This window comes from Antechinus flavipes, chromosome 4 (genome assembly GCF_016432865.1).
Source record: "Antechinus flavipes isolate AdamAnt ecotype Samford, QLD, Australia chromosome 4, AdamAnt_v2, whole genome shotgun sequence".
Classification (NCBI taxonomy): Eukaryota; Metazoa; Chordata; class Mammalia; order Dasyuromorphia; family Dasyuridae; genus Antechinus; species Antechinus flavipes.
In genome coordinates, this window is record NC_067401.1 from 480,789,427 (window position 1) to 480,805,482 (window position 16,056).

At 53.8% G+C, this 16,056-nt stretch overlaps 2 protein-coding genes across 7 annotated transcripts in view; one reads left to right on the forward strand and one right to left on the reverse strand.

Moving 5' to 3' along the window:
- SLC6A9 (solute carrier family 6 member 9) overlaps positions 1-10,441 on the forward strand; it is a 54,405-nt gene extending 43,964 nt beyond the window's left edge. For both annotated transcript variants that reach the window (XM_051999901.1, XM_051999902.1), the window contains exons 13-14: positions 8,612-8,782; positions 8,886-10,441. In XM_051999901.1, the coding sequence (XP_051855861.1) occupies positions 8,612-8,782; positions 8,886-9,080 (366 nt within the window). In that variant the 3' untranslated portion in view covers positions 9,081-10,441. The remainder of the gene's footprint in view (positions 1-8,611; positions 8,783-8,885) is intronic.
- Positions 10,442-10,598: 157 nt separating this feature from the next.
- Positions 10,599-15,063, reverse strand: CCDC24 (coiled-coil domain containing 24). Of its 5 annotated transcripts, none has more exons than XM_051999907.1 (9): positions 13,830-15,063; positions 13,312-13,497; positions 13,044-13,222; positions 12,730-12,819; positions 12,429-12,506; positions 11,651-11,705; positions 11,192-11,258; positions 10,967-11,087; positions 10,599-10,890 (listed from the first exon to the last, which is right to left on the reverse strand). In XM_051999907.1, exons 2-9 carry the CDS (start codon positions 13,435-13,437, stop codon positions 10,653-10,655), a joined length of 954 nt encoding a protein of 317 aa, XP_051855867.1. In that variant the 5' UTR covers positions 13,438-13,497; positions 13,830-15,063; the 3' UTR covers positions 10,599-10,652. The 5 variants fall into 5 exon arrangements, with proteins under 5 accessions (XP_051855867.1, XP_051855866.1, XP_051855864.1 ...); XM_051999906.1 differs by having other exon boundaries at positions 12,429-12,500; positions 12,730-12,849; positions 13,830-15,057; XM_051999904.1 differs by having other exon boundaries at positions 12,730-12,849; positions 13,830-15,057.
- Between the last annotated feature and the right edge of the window lie 993 nt (positions 15,064-16,056).

Genomic DNA, 16,056 nt, shown 5'->3' on the forward strand with positions numbered 1-16,056 from the left:
GCCTTATTAGCTGTATGGATGCAGTATTACCTCTGCATAAGTGATCCAGCTCCAATTGATTGCCCAAACTCAGGCTTTAATTGTCAACAGTTTGTTGGACAGCTCCTCTTAGATGCCTTATAAGCAGCTGAGAGTACTATGGACAGCTCCTCTTAAATGCTTTACTGGCAGCTGGGGGCATAGGGGACAACTCCTCTTAGATGTCTTATTGGTAGCTGGGGACACAATGGATAAAGGACTGGACCTGGAGACAGGAAGACCTGAGTTCAAATTCTGCCCAAGATACTCACTAGCTATGTGACCCTGAGCCCATCACTTCAGCTCTGCCAACCTCAGTTTCTTCATCTATAAATTGAGCATAACAATGATACTTGCCTCACAAGATTATTGTGAGGATAAAATGATAGAGTTCTAAAAGAAATCTTGTAAACCTTAAAGAGGTTCAAGTTCTTGTTATTCAGTCATTTTCAGTCATGTTGTACTCCATTTGAGGTTGTCTTAGCAGAGATATTAAAATATTTTGCCATTTTCTTCTCCAGCTCATTTTACAGATGAAAAATTGAGCCAAACAGGGTTAAATGACTTGCCCAGGATCACACAGCTAGTAGATTTCTGAAGCTAGATTTGCATTCAGAATGATGAGTCTTCCTGACTCCAGGCTTGGTATTCTATTCACTGTACCACCTAGCTGCCCAAAGAGCTAGATAAATGATAGGTATTATTTTTTTATTTTTTTAATAACTTTTTATTGACAGAATCCATACCAGGATAATTTTTATAGCATTATCCCTTGCATTCACTTCTGTTCCGATTTTTCCCCTCCCTCCCTCCACCCCCTCCCCCAGATGGCAAGCAGTCCTTTACATGTTGAACAGGTTACAGTATATCCTGGATACAATATATGTGTGCAGTACCGAACAGTTCTCTTGTTGCACAGGGAGAATTGAATTCAGAAGGTAGAAATAATCCAGGAAGAAAAACAAAAATGCAAGCAGTTTATATTCATCTCCCAGTGTTCTTTCTTTGGGTGTAGCTGCTTCTGCCCATCTTTGATCAATTGAAACTGAATTAGCTCTCTTTAATGATAGGTATTATTATCATCATCACTGATATTTCAAATTTAACATCTAGAACAGAGTATATAATCTTCCCAGAATCACAGACTCTCCTCCCTTCATTTTCTGGACTCCTCTCTCCTCTCAGCCTCCCTATTTATAACAAAGGTGCCACCATCTTCCTAGTAACTCAGTTTGGTAATTATTATTATCCTCTCCCTCTCCCTCATCCTCATATCTGAAAGTTGTCAAGTCCATCTCTAAATAGCTCCTGAATCTGCCCCTTCATTGCCCGCATATGGCCATCCTGCTAGCTCAGATTGTTGTTATCCATTGACTGAACAAATATAATAGCCTGAGTCACTGCCAGCTTTCTAATGAGCCTCCTTGCTGCCAGTCTGTCTCCCATATAGCTGATCACAGAATCATTCTAAGACCTCTTCTTTACTTAAGACTCTTCAAAGATTCCTAATAACTTACAAGTTCAATTACAACCTCACGTCCCTGGCTTTTAAGATCCTCCCAAATCTGATTCCAAGCAATCTTTCCAGTCTGTTTTTGGACTATTCACTTTTATGAACTCTGCACTCCAGCCTGCCTTTGTTTGGCATTTTATATCCCCACCTTGTACATCTGCACCGGCCATTCCTCAGATTCGGAATATCTTTGTCTTCCTTCAAAATCGAGGCCTTCTCTATGCAGCCTTTCCTTGTCACTGGCTTTACCTCAGTGAGCAGGGTTCTCTCCCTCCTCCAGTTACCTTGCATTTTCTTTATTTGTGTGCATATTGTTCTTAGCAGAACATAAGATCAGCCGATCATAAGCTCCTTGAGGGCAGGAGCTATTTTGGTTTTGTCTTGTTACTCAGGGGTTTAAGGAATGTTTCTTAGGTGGAACTGAAAATAGAACCCTCTCAAAATGCTGGCAGATGGATGACAGTTTTCTTCTGCTATCCACCTTCCAGTTTTCCCTGTATGTAGACTTAGGCTGACCTCATGCCAATTCTAGAAATCTGCTGCCTTTACAACTGCTCTTTGCTCTTTATGGAGCAGTGCTAGTGAGGATCTTGCCTCAACCTTCTCCATAACTTTCTACAAATGGGTCAGTAATCTAAAGCTCTTTTCTTCTGTCTCTTGCGGAGTCGATTAAGCTTTGCTGGTTGAGACAAATTCTGGACTACTTTTCTATGGTGATTTTTATTGTGGTGATTCCTTTTCACTGGTTACACTTACGCAGAAAGTCACATAATCCAAATTTCTATTTCCTTTTTTTTTCTCATTTCCCCTTTCAGTAGTTTGTCTGAATAGGGATGCTAGATATGGTAGCTCTAGAGCTGAAAAGAATGTCAGAGGCCTCATTTTACAGAGGAGTAAACCAAGGCCCAATAAGTTTAAGTGACTCTCCTACGGTCACACAATGAGCCTTAGAGATGGAGTTTCAGGTTCTCTTTATTCCAGGATCAGTGCTCTTTCCACTCCTGGGACTATCCTAATGTCCCCATTGTGTCAGTTTCAGTCTCTGAGGTATTTTCTGGTTCTCTTCATATCCAAGACTTTCTGATTCTCCTCCTGAAAACAGCTCTCACGACACAAAGGCAAGAGATTTCTGAGTGACCCCTCTGTAAGCCTTTGACTTTCTTCCTTTCCCATAACACTGTTAACACTATGTTCTTCCAATACACCTCCCATCATCCTCCTTATGTCTGCCTTGGAATTGCAAGCATGGGCTATCCACATCTACGCTATCTTGAGGCAGCAGATCTGGCTGTTTTGAGCACTTGTCTATTATGTCTTCAGCTCTCCACTTGGTCCATTGCTTGCTTCTTCTTCCTGTGAGCACTGGAGGGGAGGAGAATGAGCAGCCCAAGAAATGTCTCCATGTTGACTCTGGATACAGGACTAAAATGACTTCTCTGACCTCTTTGAAGCTGTGGCTGGACTGCCACTGAACTTTGGCTCCCTTCTGACTTCTTGCAAGAATGACAGCTCCTAGCAAGAGCCCAGATTCCTGATTGTTGAGTGAGGATCTCACCTGGAGAGCACCAGAATCCCATCAGTATCATTCTCCTCATCCCTGACCCCTCCATTCTGTGCTGCATATGCAAGAACAACCAAATTCTCTGCTCCACAGCCTGTCTGCTGGGAGGACCTACTACTCCTGATCCTCAGAAGGCAAACACTATCTGTCGCTAGGGGCAAACTTGAACTTCTTCTGGCCTCACAGAATATAAATCACTCTGCAACAGCACAGTACCTGAGAAATGGGGTCAAGATAAAGCATCAGAGTAGATTTTGTGGAGAAACCTTCTAAAAATTTCATTTAAGCTACAAAATTATGTTTATAAATAACTAAACTTGGAGAAAACCTTGAAAATGCAGCTTGTCTGAACCAACATATCCATTACTTTCACCATCAGCTTTGCGCTCTACCCCATTGTTCATTGGCTCTCTGCCACACAATAGTGGAATCTGAGAATTGGGAGAGATCTCATCAGCTTGTCATTCATCTCTGTACAACATACCTGACCTATCTGCTCAAAGACCCCAAAGTAGGATGAACTCATCACCTTGAGAATCACTCAATTAACACTTATGAAGCACCTACTATGTGCTGGTCTACTTCTGTCCAACTCTCATTATTGAAAAGTCTTTTTTAAACCACATTCCAGCGGTTTTTTCTGGTCATGTCCCCCGAGTGTTCCCTTTTCTGAATTGGGTTCAAGATTCTTCACCATCCTGATTGATCTTTGGACATTCTCAACTTACCAACATCCTTCTTCAACCATAGCACCCAGAACAGAGTGCAGCACTGCAAATGAGGTCTGAGAAAGGCAATGGGCAAAGAAACTATCGACTCTCTATTTCTGGAAGCGACCCTCCTTCCCAGTGTAGCCCAGGATCACATTGGCTGTTTTGGCTGCCATGTCATACTGTTAATAACCATCTGAGTTTGCACTCTACTGAAATTTCTAGATCTTTTTCAAAACTTCTACATAACCATTAACTGTTCTAATGAAGTTGATTTTTTGTACCCATGTATAAGATTTTACATTTATGTCCAGTTAATTTCATCTTCTTAGATTCGGTCCAGTGCTCTAGCCTGTCAAAATCCTCTCGGATCCTGATTCTGTTATACGGTGTGTTAGCTATCCCTTACCACTTGGTGTCATTCACACATCAGAAAAACATTCTGTCTATGCCGTTATCTAAGTCACCGTTAGAAATAGTTAACAGCAAAGAGAGAAGCACAGATCCCTGGAGCCCTCCAGTAGAGACCTCCTGCCATGTTAACATAGAACCACTGACAGTTCTCTTTGAGTCTGGACATTTAGCTTGTTTTGACTTCAGATAATTTTATTATCCTCTAATTCACATCATCTCCACATGACAAGTTATTTCATCAAAGGCTTTGCTAAAAATCTAGTCAAACTCCATCTACAGCATCGTTCTTATTGATTGAGTAATCCTGTCAGAAAACAGAAGTGATGAGTCAGGCTGTATCTGTGCATCCTTGAGGAAGCCCCATTGGTTTTTGGTGACTGATCACTGCTTCCCTTTCTAGATGTCCACCATCTATCTCTTTAATGATTTCTGTCCCAGAAACTAAAGACCGCATTACTGCTCTCCAGGTTGCAGCCTATGTTGTCCTTTCACATGGTCTTCCCAAGGCCCAGTCAGGCAGCTGGGGGGCACGGTGGGTGGAGCGCCAGACCTGGAGTCAGGAAGACCTGAGCTTAAACTGCACCTTGGGCATTTACTAGCTATTTGACCCTGTGTGGGTCATTTAACCTCTGCTGGCCTGTTTCCTCATTTGTAAAATGGGAACTTAGCTCCCAGGCTTCTCAGATGACATAACTGAGAAAAGCTTAGCCCAGTGCGTAACACATAGTATGTGCTCTATAAATATACTATCATGCTTCTTCTCTTCCTCATCATCGTCATCATCGTCTTAATCTGTATGGAACAATTGCTTTGGTGCCTCTTATTCCCCTCATGGTATTTCCTAGAACTTTTCACAGAATTGCAGGACCTCGGGGCAGCAGGACTCATCTGAACTAGGCTGTCCTTGAGTTTTCTCCCCTTTGATTCACTTTCAGCCACCTTGAAGCTCTTATTCCCACAGAGGCGGAACCTCCCTTTGTCAGCCAGCAGGGAGAGACCGGAATAGTTCCTGGGCAGACCACCAGATGGCTCCCACCAATCTCAGCACCCGGCCTGGAGTAAATGGTTCATTGATGCTGGGTGCTCGATTGGCTGGGCAGATGAGACAGGACCGACACAGCCAGCCCTGCCCACAGTGAGCCGTGCTCGCTGCTTCCTAGGTTCCATCTCAGGGTAATGCTGCTCCAGCCCCCAGTCCTTCATGACTCACTGCTTCCCATGGGCGGGATCTGAAGGGCCTCCTTTCCCTCAGTTACCGCAGGATGGAGCACGTTCATGCCAGAAAAAGCCAGATTTCTAGGTCCCCCGGCTTCTTTTTCATCAATCCTCCTCATTCTTATGGGGAAAAGGGGCCAACAAGAAAGAACTTCGAAGGGATGAACATCCAAATGTCCCAATATCAGTCCCTTGGGGCTGGCCAGAGCAGGGCCTCCCCCCAGTAACTCCTCCCGCTTCCTAGCCTGACAGTGGCCTATCCCCACCACTTGACTGGCACTTTGGGTCCCAGTAGTGAAGTCGCTATTCCCATGGGTTTCTACCCCCTGTCTTCTCTGGGAGTCATAGGTTTCTCAGAGAATCTCCTACCTGGCTAAGGCCCAGAACAGTCTGGGAGATGGGCAGCTTCCCCCTCAAAAAGTCTTGCCAGAGCATTTCTTTTTTTTTTTTTTTTTAATTTTAATATCTTTTTATTGCCAGAACCCATGCCAGGGTAATTTTTTTACAACATTATCCCTTGCACTCACTTCTGTTCCGATTTTTCCCCTCCCTCCCTCCACCCCTTCCCCCAGATGGCAAGCAGTTCTTTACATGTTAAATAGGTTACAATATATGCTGGATACAATATATGTGTGCAGAACCGAACAGTTCTCTTGTTGCACAGGGAGAATTGAATTCAGAAGGTAGAAATAACTCGGGAAGAAAAACAAAAATGCAAACAGTTTATATTCATCTCCCAGTGTTCTTTCTTTGAGTGTAGCTACTTCTGTCCATCACTGATCAATTGAAACTGAATTAGCTCTCTTTATTGAAGAGATCCACTTCCACCAGAATAGATCCTCAAACAGTATCATTGTTGAGGTATATAATGATCTCTTGGTTCTGCTCATTTCACTCAGCATCAGTTCATGTCAATCTCCCCAGTCCTCTCTGTATTCATCCTGCTGGTCATTCCTTACAGAACAATAATATTCCATAACTTTCATATACCACAATTTACCCAACCATTCTCCAATCGATGGGCATCCATTCATTTTCCAGCTTCTAGCCACTACAAACAGGGCTGCCACAAACATTTTTTGCCAGAGCATTTCACAGGACAATATCTCTTCCCTCCCTGCCCCCTTCTTGTGGTTGGCATCTGGCTGCCGAGATTTTTTACTTTTACCTTAAAATATGGAAAATGTGAGGGAGGAAACTGCCAACTGCTGCACGGGCAGAGCCGCCTCCACCTGTGGGCCAGCCTTCCGAAATTCTAGCCAGTTTGTGGGCTTGTTCTTCGGCACTTGAGACCATTATAATGGGACAACAGTCAAGAACCCAAGAGATCTTTATGGACTAGAAGGATCAGTCCAGTATAACGAGATAAAATGTAACAGGGAGATTCACAGGTTCTGGAGGAGAGGTGGCCATGTGGCCAGATGACAACTGGAGTGGAAAAGGCCTAAGTTTAAGGAGCCCAAAACCTCAGTGTAAGCCCATTTGAACAGCACATCCCCAAAAGCTCGGCTGGCCCCAGGTCTCCCTCAGAGAGGAATAAGGAGCTGACCAGCCTGCTGCTTTCGGCCTCGCCAAAGGCCAAGAGTCCTTGCTTTAGTCCTCGTCCCTCGAAGGAAGTAGGGACATTTACCTTGGAAAGAGAAGCCTCGGAGCGAAGGAGGGGTTTGTCCCTGAAGGCAGCGTCGCAGCGCCTCCCGTCATCCAGCCCAAGCCGCAACAGTATTCTGAAGTGATCCTGCAGCCTCTTCGTTGAGAGAGACGGGAGCTGTGAGGCTCCCAGCAGCCCAGAACGCTCCATCCCTGGAAAAGAAGCCGCTCCGGCTGCCCCGGTCTCGGGGTCAGTGCTTGATCTGCAGCCTTCAAAGGAGGGCGAGCCTCCTACCTCCCCAGGCAGTCCTCTCCCAGCAGAACCAGTCTCCCCGTTTCGTCGGGGCAGCCCTTGAGGCACTTCCCATGTTCCCCCCGGTCTTCGCCTACAAGGCCAATGTTCCTAATTCTCCATGTGGCAGGAACTGGAGGCAGATCTGGGTCCATGTAAGAAAAAACAACAGTGAGAACTGGCCCAGGGGGAGATAGTGAGCGTCCCCTTCCTGGAGAACTTCAAGCCAAGGCAGGATTTGACAGCCTGATTCATGGTTGGGCTCCATGGCATCTGAGATGCTTCTTCCCAGCCCCAGTCCCGACCTTGGGAGATCCTGGATCCTGCCCCCAGAGGATCCTCCTCATCCCACTGCAGCCCCCCACATTTTATTGGTGAAGTCCCCTCTGACTCACCCCCAAGCCTCTCCCTCTCCCTCGGGGCGTGCACATACACACATTCACACTCGCATGCGCACACACATTCACACTCGCACACACACTTACACACACACACATTCACACTTGCACACACCCACACATTCATACTCGCACACACACATTCACACTCGCATGCACACTTACACACACATTCACTCGCACGCACCCACACATTCACACTCGCACACACACTTATACACACATTCACACTCGCACACACCCACACATTCATACTCGCACACACATGCACACACATTCACATTCGCACACACCCACACATTCATACTCGCACACACATTCACACACACACACTTACACACATACATTCACACTCGCACGCACCCACACATTCACACTCGCACACACATTCACACTTGCACACACCCACACATTCATACTCGCACACACACACTTACGCACACACATTCACACTCGCACGCACCCACACATTCACACTCACACACACACTTACACACATACATTCACTCGCACGCACCCACACATTCACACTCGCACACACATTCACACTCGCACGCACACACACATTCACACTCGCACACACACTTACACACACACATTCACACTCGCACGCACACACACATTCACACTCGCACACACACACACATTCACACTCGCACGCACACACACATTCACATTCGCACACACACACACACACTCACACACACACATTCACTCGTACACACACTTACACACACACACATTCACATCCAGGGCCGGGGCAGGGCCCAGTCCCTTGGGCTGCCATCGCCACCTGGCCACGGACAAGCGAAGGCCTGACTGGGCCCGTGGCAGCCCCAGGGCAGGTAAGCTGGGCCTGGCCCAGCTCCTCATGCCCCCCTTTCTCCTCGCCCCATTCTGCAGTTCATCCTCATCTTCACGGTGATCCAGTACCGCCCAATTACCTACAACCAGTACCAGTACCCAGGCTGGGCAGTGGCCATTGGCTTCCTCATGGCGCTCTCCTCGGTCATCTGCATCCCCCTCTACGCCCTGTTCCAGCTCTGCCGCGTGGATGGGGACACTTTTCTACAGGTGAGCCCGGGCCGAGCGGGATGGATGGGGATCGGGGGGAATGGAGGCGGGGGGGGGGCGGGGGCAGGGCAGGGACACTCTTCTGACCCCCTCTCTCCTCCAGCGTTTGAAAAATGCCACGACGCCCAGCAGGGACTGGGGCCCCGCCCTCCCCGAGCATCGGACGGGCCGCTACGCCCCCGCCACCGGCATCTCCCCCGAGGACGGGCTGGAGGTTCAGCCCCTGCACCCAGACAAGGCCCACAACTTGCTCCGAGGCAGCAACGGCTCCGCCCACCCCCAGGACTCCCGGATATAAGCACTGCTGCAGGAGACTGACCCCATCCAAACCCTTCCCTCCCCACCCTCCAGAGACTGCCCCACGCAGGAGGCAGCGAGCCTCTCGCCCGCTGCCGCCACCACCACCGCTAACCCCTGTGCCCTTTGAGTCTCTCATCCTGTGTCTCCCCCTGCCCCTTCCCCCAGTGTTTACAAGTCCCTTTTATGTGCCAGGACCAGGAGGGGGCAGAGGTCAGGGGCCACTCTCTCCCTCCACCCCAGATCTGACCACACGGCGGGATGTGGGGCCTAGCTGAGGATGGCTGGGGGAGGGTGGCAGTGAGGAAGGAGGGGTACAGCCTGAGGAGGCGGGATAGTGGGCGTCCTTTTGCTGCTGTTGGGGGGACAGGAGAGCCCGAGCTCCCTGTCACCCGGTACCCGGGGCTTTCGGCCAGCTCTTGGCCTAGGAAAGTTGGGGAGGAGCTCGGAGGCCATTGAGTGCCACCTGGAAACCACAACAAGACCTGGAGAGGGCCACCTTGCCCTTCAGTACCAGGGAAGGGCAAAACTTCAAACCAGAGGCCTGTCCGGCCCTGCGGGACCAGCCCCCTTCCTGCAGTCTGCTGCTCTCGACCCTCCCCAGAAAGGGCAGGTGCCCAACCTAGGCTCTGAGAGCCAGGAGGGGGGCCATCTTCCTGTGCCCAGCATGCAGCCGGCTGCCACCCTGGTCTCAGATGGTGCCAGGCTGGCACACCCTTCCCAAGGATGCCAAACTCCGTCCCTTAAGATGTAATGTGATACTCCACGCTGTTCCGACTCTACCTGCCGAGTTTAGGGGGAGATGGAGGGAAGAAGCCTGGGGGACTGCCTCGCCCTGGCCCTGCCGGCCCACCTCCAGGCCGTAGGAGTCCAGCAGTGTTACCCGTGCCTCCGGCCACTGCCCTTTATTTAGCATTAGCGCCCCTGTGTGGGGTGGGGGGGCAATATCTGTGGGCTCCTTTCTTGTGTCCAAATTGTGTGTATTTGTGGTTGCCTCCCCAGGCCCAGTTTGTCTTCCAGGCTCGTCCCACCATCCCATGGGCCTCTGGGAATGCTCCTTTCCCTGCCCTTCTACCCTCCGCCCTGGTCCCGAGCCCCTTGGAGTGTGGGCTGTGGAAGGCTCCGCCCCAGGGGTGCCCAGGAAAGTGTCAAGTGATGGTGCCAAACGGGCCTGCCCGGGGCTGGAGGGCAAGCCCCAGTGCCCGCCCAGCCCGCCTGTCTTCCTTGGCCTGCACACTGGCCCTGTCCTCGGTCCCCCTGATGTGTGTCTCCTCTAATTCCCTTTGGCCACAAGGGTGGGGCTCAGCCCCGGCCCAGCCTGGCCGGTGCACTGCTAGGGTTTAATGAAATTTTTATTCCTGACTTTGGGCTGCTGTGGTTTTTCCCATGGGCAGCGGGCAGCGGGCAGGGGTCTCTGGGTCCACTCCACAGCCAGCTACCGGCTCAGAGCCCCGGCCCGGCAGGAGGTCGGGAGCAGACTGGGGCAGCGAGGACAGACACAGACACGGACCTACACATGTCTCGCTTGAGCCTTTATTCCCCGGCAAGGCTCCCGGCTCCCAGGCCGCGGCCATCAGGACGGGGTCCCTGCATGAGGCCCCCCGCTGGTCAGTGGCCCTTCGTGGGAACGGGCCTGAAGGCGGCGGCCCCAGCGGCTCTGGTAGTAGTAGGTGCCTGAGGCCCGTGGCCAGGGAGGCTTAGGGGAACGGGCAGCGGGGGAAAGGGCTGGCAGCAGGCCACAACTCCGGGACTCCTGGGGCTGCTGCCCGGAAAAGGGCAGGTCCTGGCTCCTGCCCAAGAGCATCCTCTGCCTGCAAGACAAGAGGTCAGCTGCGGCCCCAGCCCCTGCCCGGCCGCCCTCTCCAAAGGCCCAGCACAGGCCTGTACCTGCCCAGCTTTTGCCAGCCAGCATCTTGGCTCTTGCTCCCTTGCCAGCTGTGACAAGGGCCCACGGGTGTTGGGGGCCCCTGGAGCTCCTGTTCCATGGCTTTCTTTTGCTCTTTGAGTTCTGGGAAGAAGAGCATCTAGGCTGGCTCTGTGGTGGTGGGCCAGGGCCCCCTTTGTTCCCCCCACATCCACAAACCACAGGAGAAAAGGGGCCCCAGACCCCACCTGCCAGGGTGGGCTCCAGCATCAGAGAGGATTCTGCCACTGAGTTGTGCACATTCTCCAGGCAGCGCTACAGTGACCCACAAAGTGAGCGCTCAGGGCCCCCCACCCGCTCCGGCTGGCCCACCCTAGCCTTCGGAGGGGGGCCCAGAGCTTCCTTTGGAAGGGAGGGGAAGTGGCGTGTCCAGGCCCAACAGAGTCAGGCAAAAACCTGATCACACAGAAAGCCCAGCAGCACGGCTCGCCACGGGGGCCCCCGGCACAGGGGGGCCCACGGCATGGGGAGCCCAGCACAGCTCACCACGGGGTGCCCGCCGACTCTCCCAGTTCCATAGGGGAGAGGGGCAGAGAATGCCAAGCCCGAGATGATGGCGAGCCTGGGGATACAGGTGGCAAGGCCCTCTGAGGCTAAATCCGGGGGCAGGGAGGGAGACCCTGAGCTGCGGAGGGGGACAGGCTCACCTGCAGGGCTTTGATCTTTCTCTCCAGAGCACAGCACTCCTCCTTCAGGAGGGTCCTGGAGAATGGCCAGAGGAGTCGGGGTCAGGACCGGCCCCCCAGCCTCTGTCCTCCGCTCCCAGGATCAGGTCTCTGCTTCCAACCCCGACCTCTCTGGCAGCTTCGGCGCCTCCGTGTCCACCAGACTCCCCACCACCACCACCAGTGCTCACATCCATGCCCGTTCTCACGGCCCACTGACTGCCCCCTCTGCCCGGTCCCACATCTCCTGGGCTACGAGCCTCAGAGCCATCCCCGGTTCCTCCCTCATCCCAGACCCGCGGCAATCACGCGGCCTCCCCCTTTCTACCTCTGGCCGCCTCTCCCCCGTCCTCTTCACCCCCACGACCCCTTCACGTCCCCAGCAGCTCCTCCCGGACCTCGCGGCCTTACCTTCCCAAGCCCCCCTCACTCAGCTGCCAGACATTTCCTAAAGTCCAGCTCTGACCACTCGTTTCCCTGCTCAATCATAACCCTCGCGGCTTTCTCCTGACGCTGGGATCAGAAGTCATCGGGCAGCCCGGCCTGCGGAGCCCTCTCCCCCCCTGGTCCAGAGCACCTGTCTTCCTAGGCTCTCCCAGGCTTTTGCTCACCTGGTTTCCCCCTCACATCATTTCCCTGAAAATCTTCACTGGCTGCTCCGGTCTAAGCGGACTGACCTTGACCTTACCCTTTCTTGACTTTCCCTGGATCAGAGATCCTCCTCCCTGGGGTCTCCCCTACTGGGTCCTTAGGCCCTTACCGGAGATGCTGGATGACCTGGTCAATGTTGGCCACGTTGAGGCAATCCTTGATTGCACTGAGGTCCTGGCTGCTGCTTCTCAGTCAAGAGAGAGACTTCCGAACTCAGAGAGGCCCGCCGCTGCCCGTCCGCCGCCCGCCCACTCACCCACCCGCCCACTCCCCCCCCCACTTAGCCCCCACTTACCCACCGACCCATTTACCCACCCACCCCTCCCTCCACCCGTCCATCCCCCCCCATCAAATACAATTAGCCCCCCAGGCACTTTCTCAAGGGAGGCCCAGGGGAGCGCCGACCTTACCTGAGCGCCCCGGTTCCCGGCAGCCTGGCCTCCAGCTCCTCCTCCAGACCGTTCCTGGGATCTCCAAGGGCAAAGCGAAGTACTCTGGGGCTGTAGTGAACCCACGCCTTGGCCGTGTCCCTGCAGGGGCGCACCTCGGGGCTAACTCCCGGGGAGCTCGGGAGCAGGGGGGAGGGGCTCACCCTCGGGGAAGTCCCGGGGTCGCGTGGGGAGGAGGCTTTAGGAGCGCTCCCTGCGGCCGGCCGGGCCTGACCCCTGGGCCCCGGGCGGGGCAGCAGGGCGACCCCAGCGTGGGCACCAGGGTCCAGTCCTACCTGCCCTCCAGCTCCGCCTTGTGTTGAAGCCCGTTCAACAACAGCCTCAGTTCTCTCCGCACCAAGTCCCGTACCCGCGGGGGTGGTGTCAGGAATGAGAAGGGGGCAGAGTGGGAGGAGGGGCCAGCACCACAGGCCGCCTGGCACTCCTCCTCCAGGAGGGCCTCCAGGATTTCCACCTGCCAGGTACGGAGGGAAGGAGCAGTGCTGGGGGCGGAGCTGTGAAGGCCAGAAAACCCCGCCCCTCCCTGCCCACACCCACCCTCACCTCTGACCGCAACTCCAGGCTCAGGTCCACTGCGGCTTCACCTAGGATCCTCTTCACCTCTGCCCGCTCAGGGGGCTGCACGTGCTGCTCCACCAGCCCCCACAGGGACCGGGGGACCAGGGGCATGATGGGGCCCCGCCCCCTGCCCCGCCCTTTCGGGCAGGTGGCTCCTCTGCAGGGCGGGGCCTGAGGGGATAGGAACTGGCTCCCTCACTTGTCCGTGACTCCGCCCCACATGAAACTCCGCCCCCACATTTTACCTCACCTCCCCACACTATCACTCCCCGGCTAGGGGTAAGGGCGGTTCACCAACCACACCACAGGTCGCACCCCCACCCCGCCCCATGCCCGAGCAGCTCCTCCTGGCGCCAAGTCCCGCCCCCATCTCGAGGCCCCGCCCCTTCCCGCAGGTCACAGGTCACGGGGCAGGACTGTTGGGGAGAGCCTCCTCGTCCCTCGGCTTTACGATGTCTCTCCCTCACTGTTTCAGGGTCCCGTGAACACCGGGTCTGACTCACCAGGCTGGAGCCGGGCGTCAGAGGAGCTGGCGCCGCGGGGATAGGATCCCGCCCCCTGCGTCCCAGTCACGCCGTAACCATGGTCACGACGGCAGCGCGCACATAAAAGCCCTGCCCCAAGAGGCATATGGCCGCGCCCCCTTAAAGGGGCCAGGTCGCCCCGCGCTCTGAAAGAGGAACCCGGGCTGCAGGGCTCTATTGAATCTCCGCTGGAGAGAAACCGCTGGTCCCCACAGAGGCAGATTCAGATTGAAGGCAAAAGAGAGCCAGGGAAGTCGGCGGGAGTTGCCCGAGCAGCCCGGACATCAGGATAAGGAGCCTTCCCCCCAGGACAAAGGCGTGGAGGTGGGAAATGGAGAACCAGAAGTGTTGGGCAGCGTGACGGCTCGAGGCGAGCGCAGGGTGCGTGGAGACGCTTAGAAGGTTGGCGGGCAGCAGCTGCCCCCCCCCCGCCCCCAAAGGGGGGGGATCTGATCCTAGAAGCGGCCGAGAGACCCTGACGCCGAGAAGGGGACTGCCGGGTCAGATTGCCCTTTGGCGGTGGGGTGGAGAACGATTTGGGGCGCAGGGTGACCGAAAGCAGGGTGGTCAGGCAGGGAGCTCGGGGCCGGAGCAGGAGAGAAGGGGACATGAATAGGAAATGTGGTGGAGGCAAAATAATAATAATAAAGGTGAAATTTGGGGATTGGTTCGCTGTCTGGGATGAGGGGAACCGAAGCGTCTGGAATAAGGTGGGACCTCCCCAGGAAAAGTTCTTGGCGTGGGGGGCGGGGATGGGCTTTGGGCATGCTCAGTTTGCGAGCTGACACCCCAGCGTGAGACACCCACGAGGTAGCTGGAGATGAGAGGGAAGGAAAAGGCCAAAGTTCCCACTCTGTGCGGGCGGGCTGAGGTAGATAGTATTAGCCCATTTCACAGCCGAGGAAGCAAGGCAGAGGGGAAGTGATGGCCACCTGCATCTAGCATCCATCGTCCCAGCTGCCTGTCATCGAGGTCAGCAGCAAGTCGAGGCTGGATTAAGAGGTTTTAGCATCATGGGGGTAACGGGATCACTGAGCGGCGGAGCATACGGGGAGGAGGGGCCAGGGGAGACCTGCAGCTATGGGCCTGTCCCGGATGAAGAGCCCAACAGGCGCGCGCCCCAGCGCCGGGTGTTTCAAGCAGTGGTTCATGGGAACTTCGGAACTTTTTGTCCATCTCTTGTGACGGAAGAAATACAAGTGGCCTGAGTAGCTGTGGAATGGGGTTAATGAAGATCCTGGAGATGAGTCGTACCTAAGGGAGTCCCACTGGAGAGTGAGGAAGGAAGGAAGGAAGGGAAGGAAGAGAAGGGAGGGAGGGGGGGAAGGAAGGAAGGAAGAAAGGGAGGGAGGGGAGGAAGGAAGAAAGGGAGGGAGGGAGGGGAGGAAGGAAGGAAGGAAGGAAGGAAGGAAGGAAGGAAGGAAGGAAGGAAGGAAGGAAGGAAGGAAGGAAGGAAGGAAGGAAGGAAGGAAGGAAGGAAGGAAGGAAGGAGGAAGGGAGGGAGGGAGGGGAGGAAGAAAGGAAGGGAGGGGAGGAAGGAAGGAAGGAAGGAAGGAGGAAGGAAGAAGGAAGGAAGGGAGGGAGGGGAGGAAGGAAGGAAGGGAGGGGAGGAGGGGAGGAATGAAGGGAGGGAGAGAGGGAGGGAGGGGAGGAAGGAGAGGAGAAAGAGGGGAAGGACGAAGGAGAGGAGGACGGGAGGGAGGGGAGGAAGGAAGGGAGGGGAGCAAGGAAGGAGGGGAGGAAGACAGGAAGGAAGGAGGGGAGGAAGGAAGGAGGAAGGGACGGAGGAAGGAAGGCAGGCAGGAAATCATCTCTTGGCAGGGAGGGGGGAAGAGAAAGGGAGATCACAGAGCCTCCTCCCCCATAAATACAGACGAGTATTGAGAGCAGGAATTCAGGGTTAGGGATGGGACATTCATTGATCCGAAATGTGAAAAAAAAAAAAATCAGGAAAAACTGACCACCTCAGCCAGGAAGAAAACCAGGGCTTCATAACTCTGCATATAAAAACGCCCACATGAGCATAGCTGAGAAGGAAAGGTGGAAAGCATTTGGCAGGAGATGAAGAACAGGGCGGGTTTTTAACCAGAGAGTACTACAGACCACCAGGACAGGAAGAGGAGATGGATGACAAGTTTGGGAGTTTGCCAGCCTGGAGCAAAGGCTGGGCTTCACTTGCCTGCGCCCACAGCCTCCAGCAGATCTA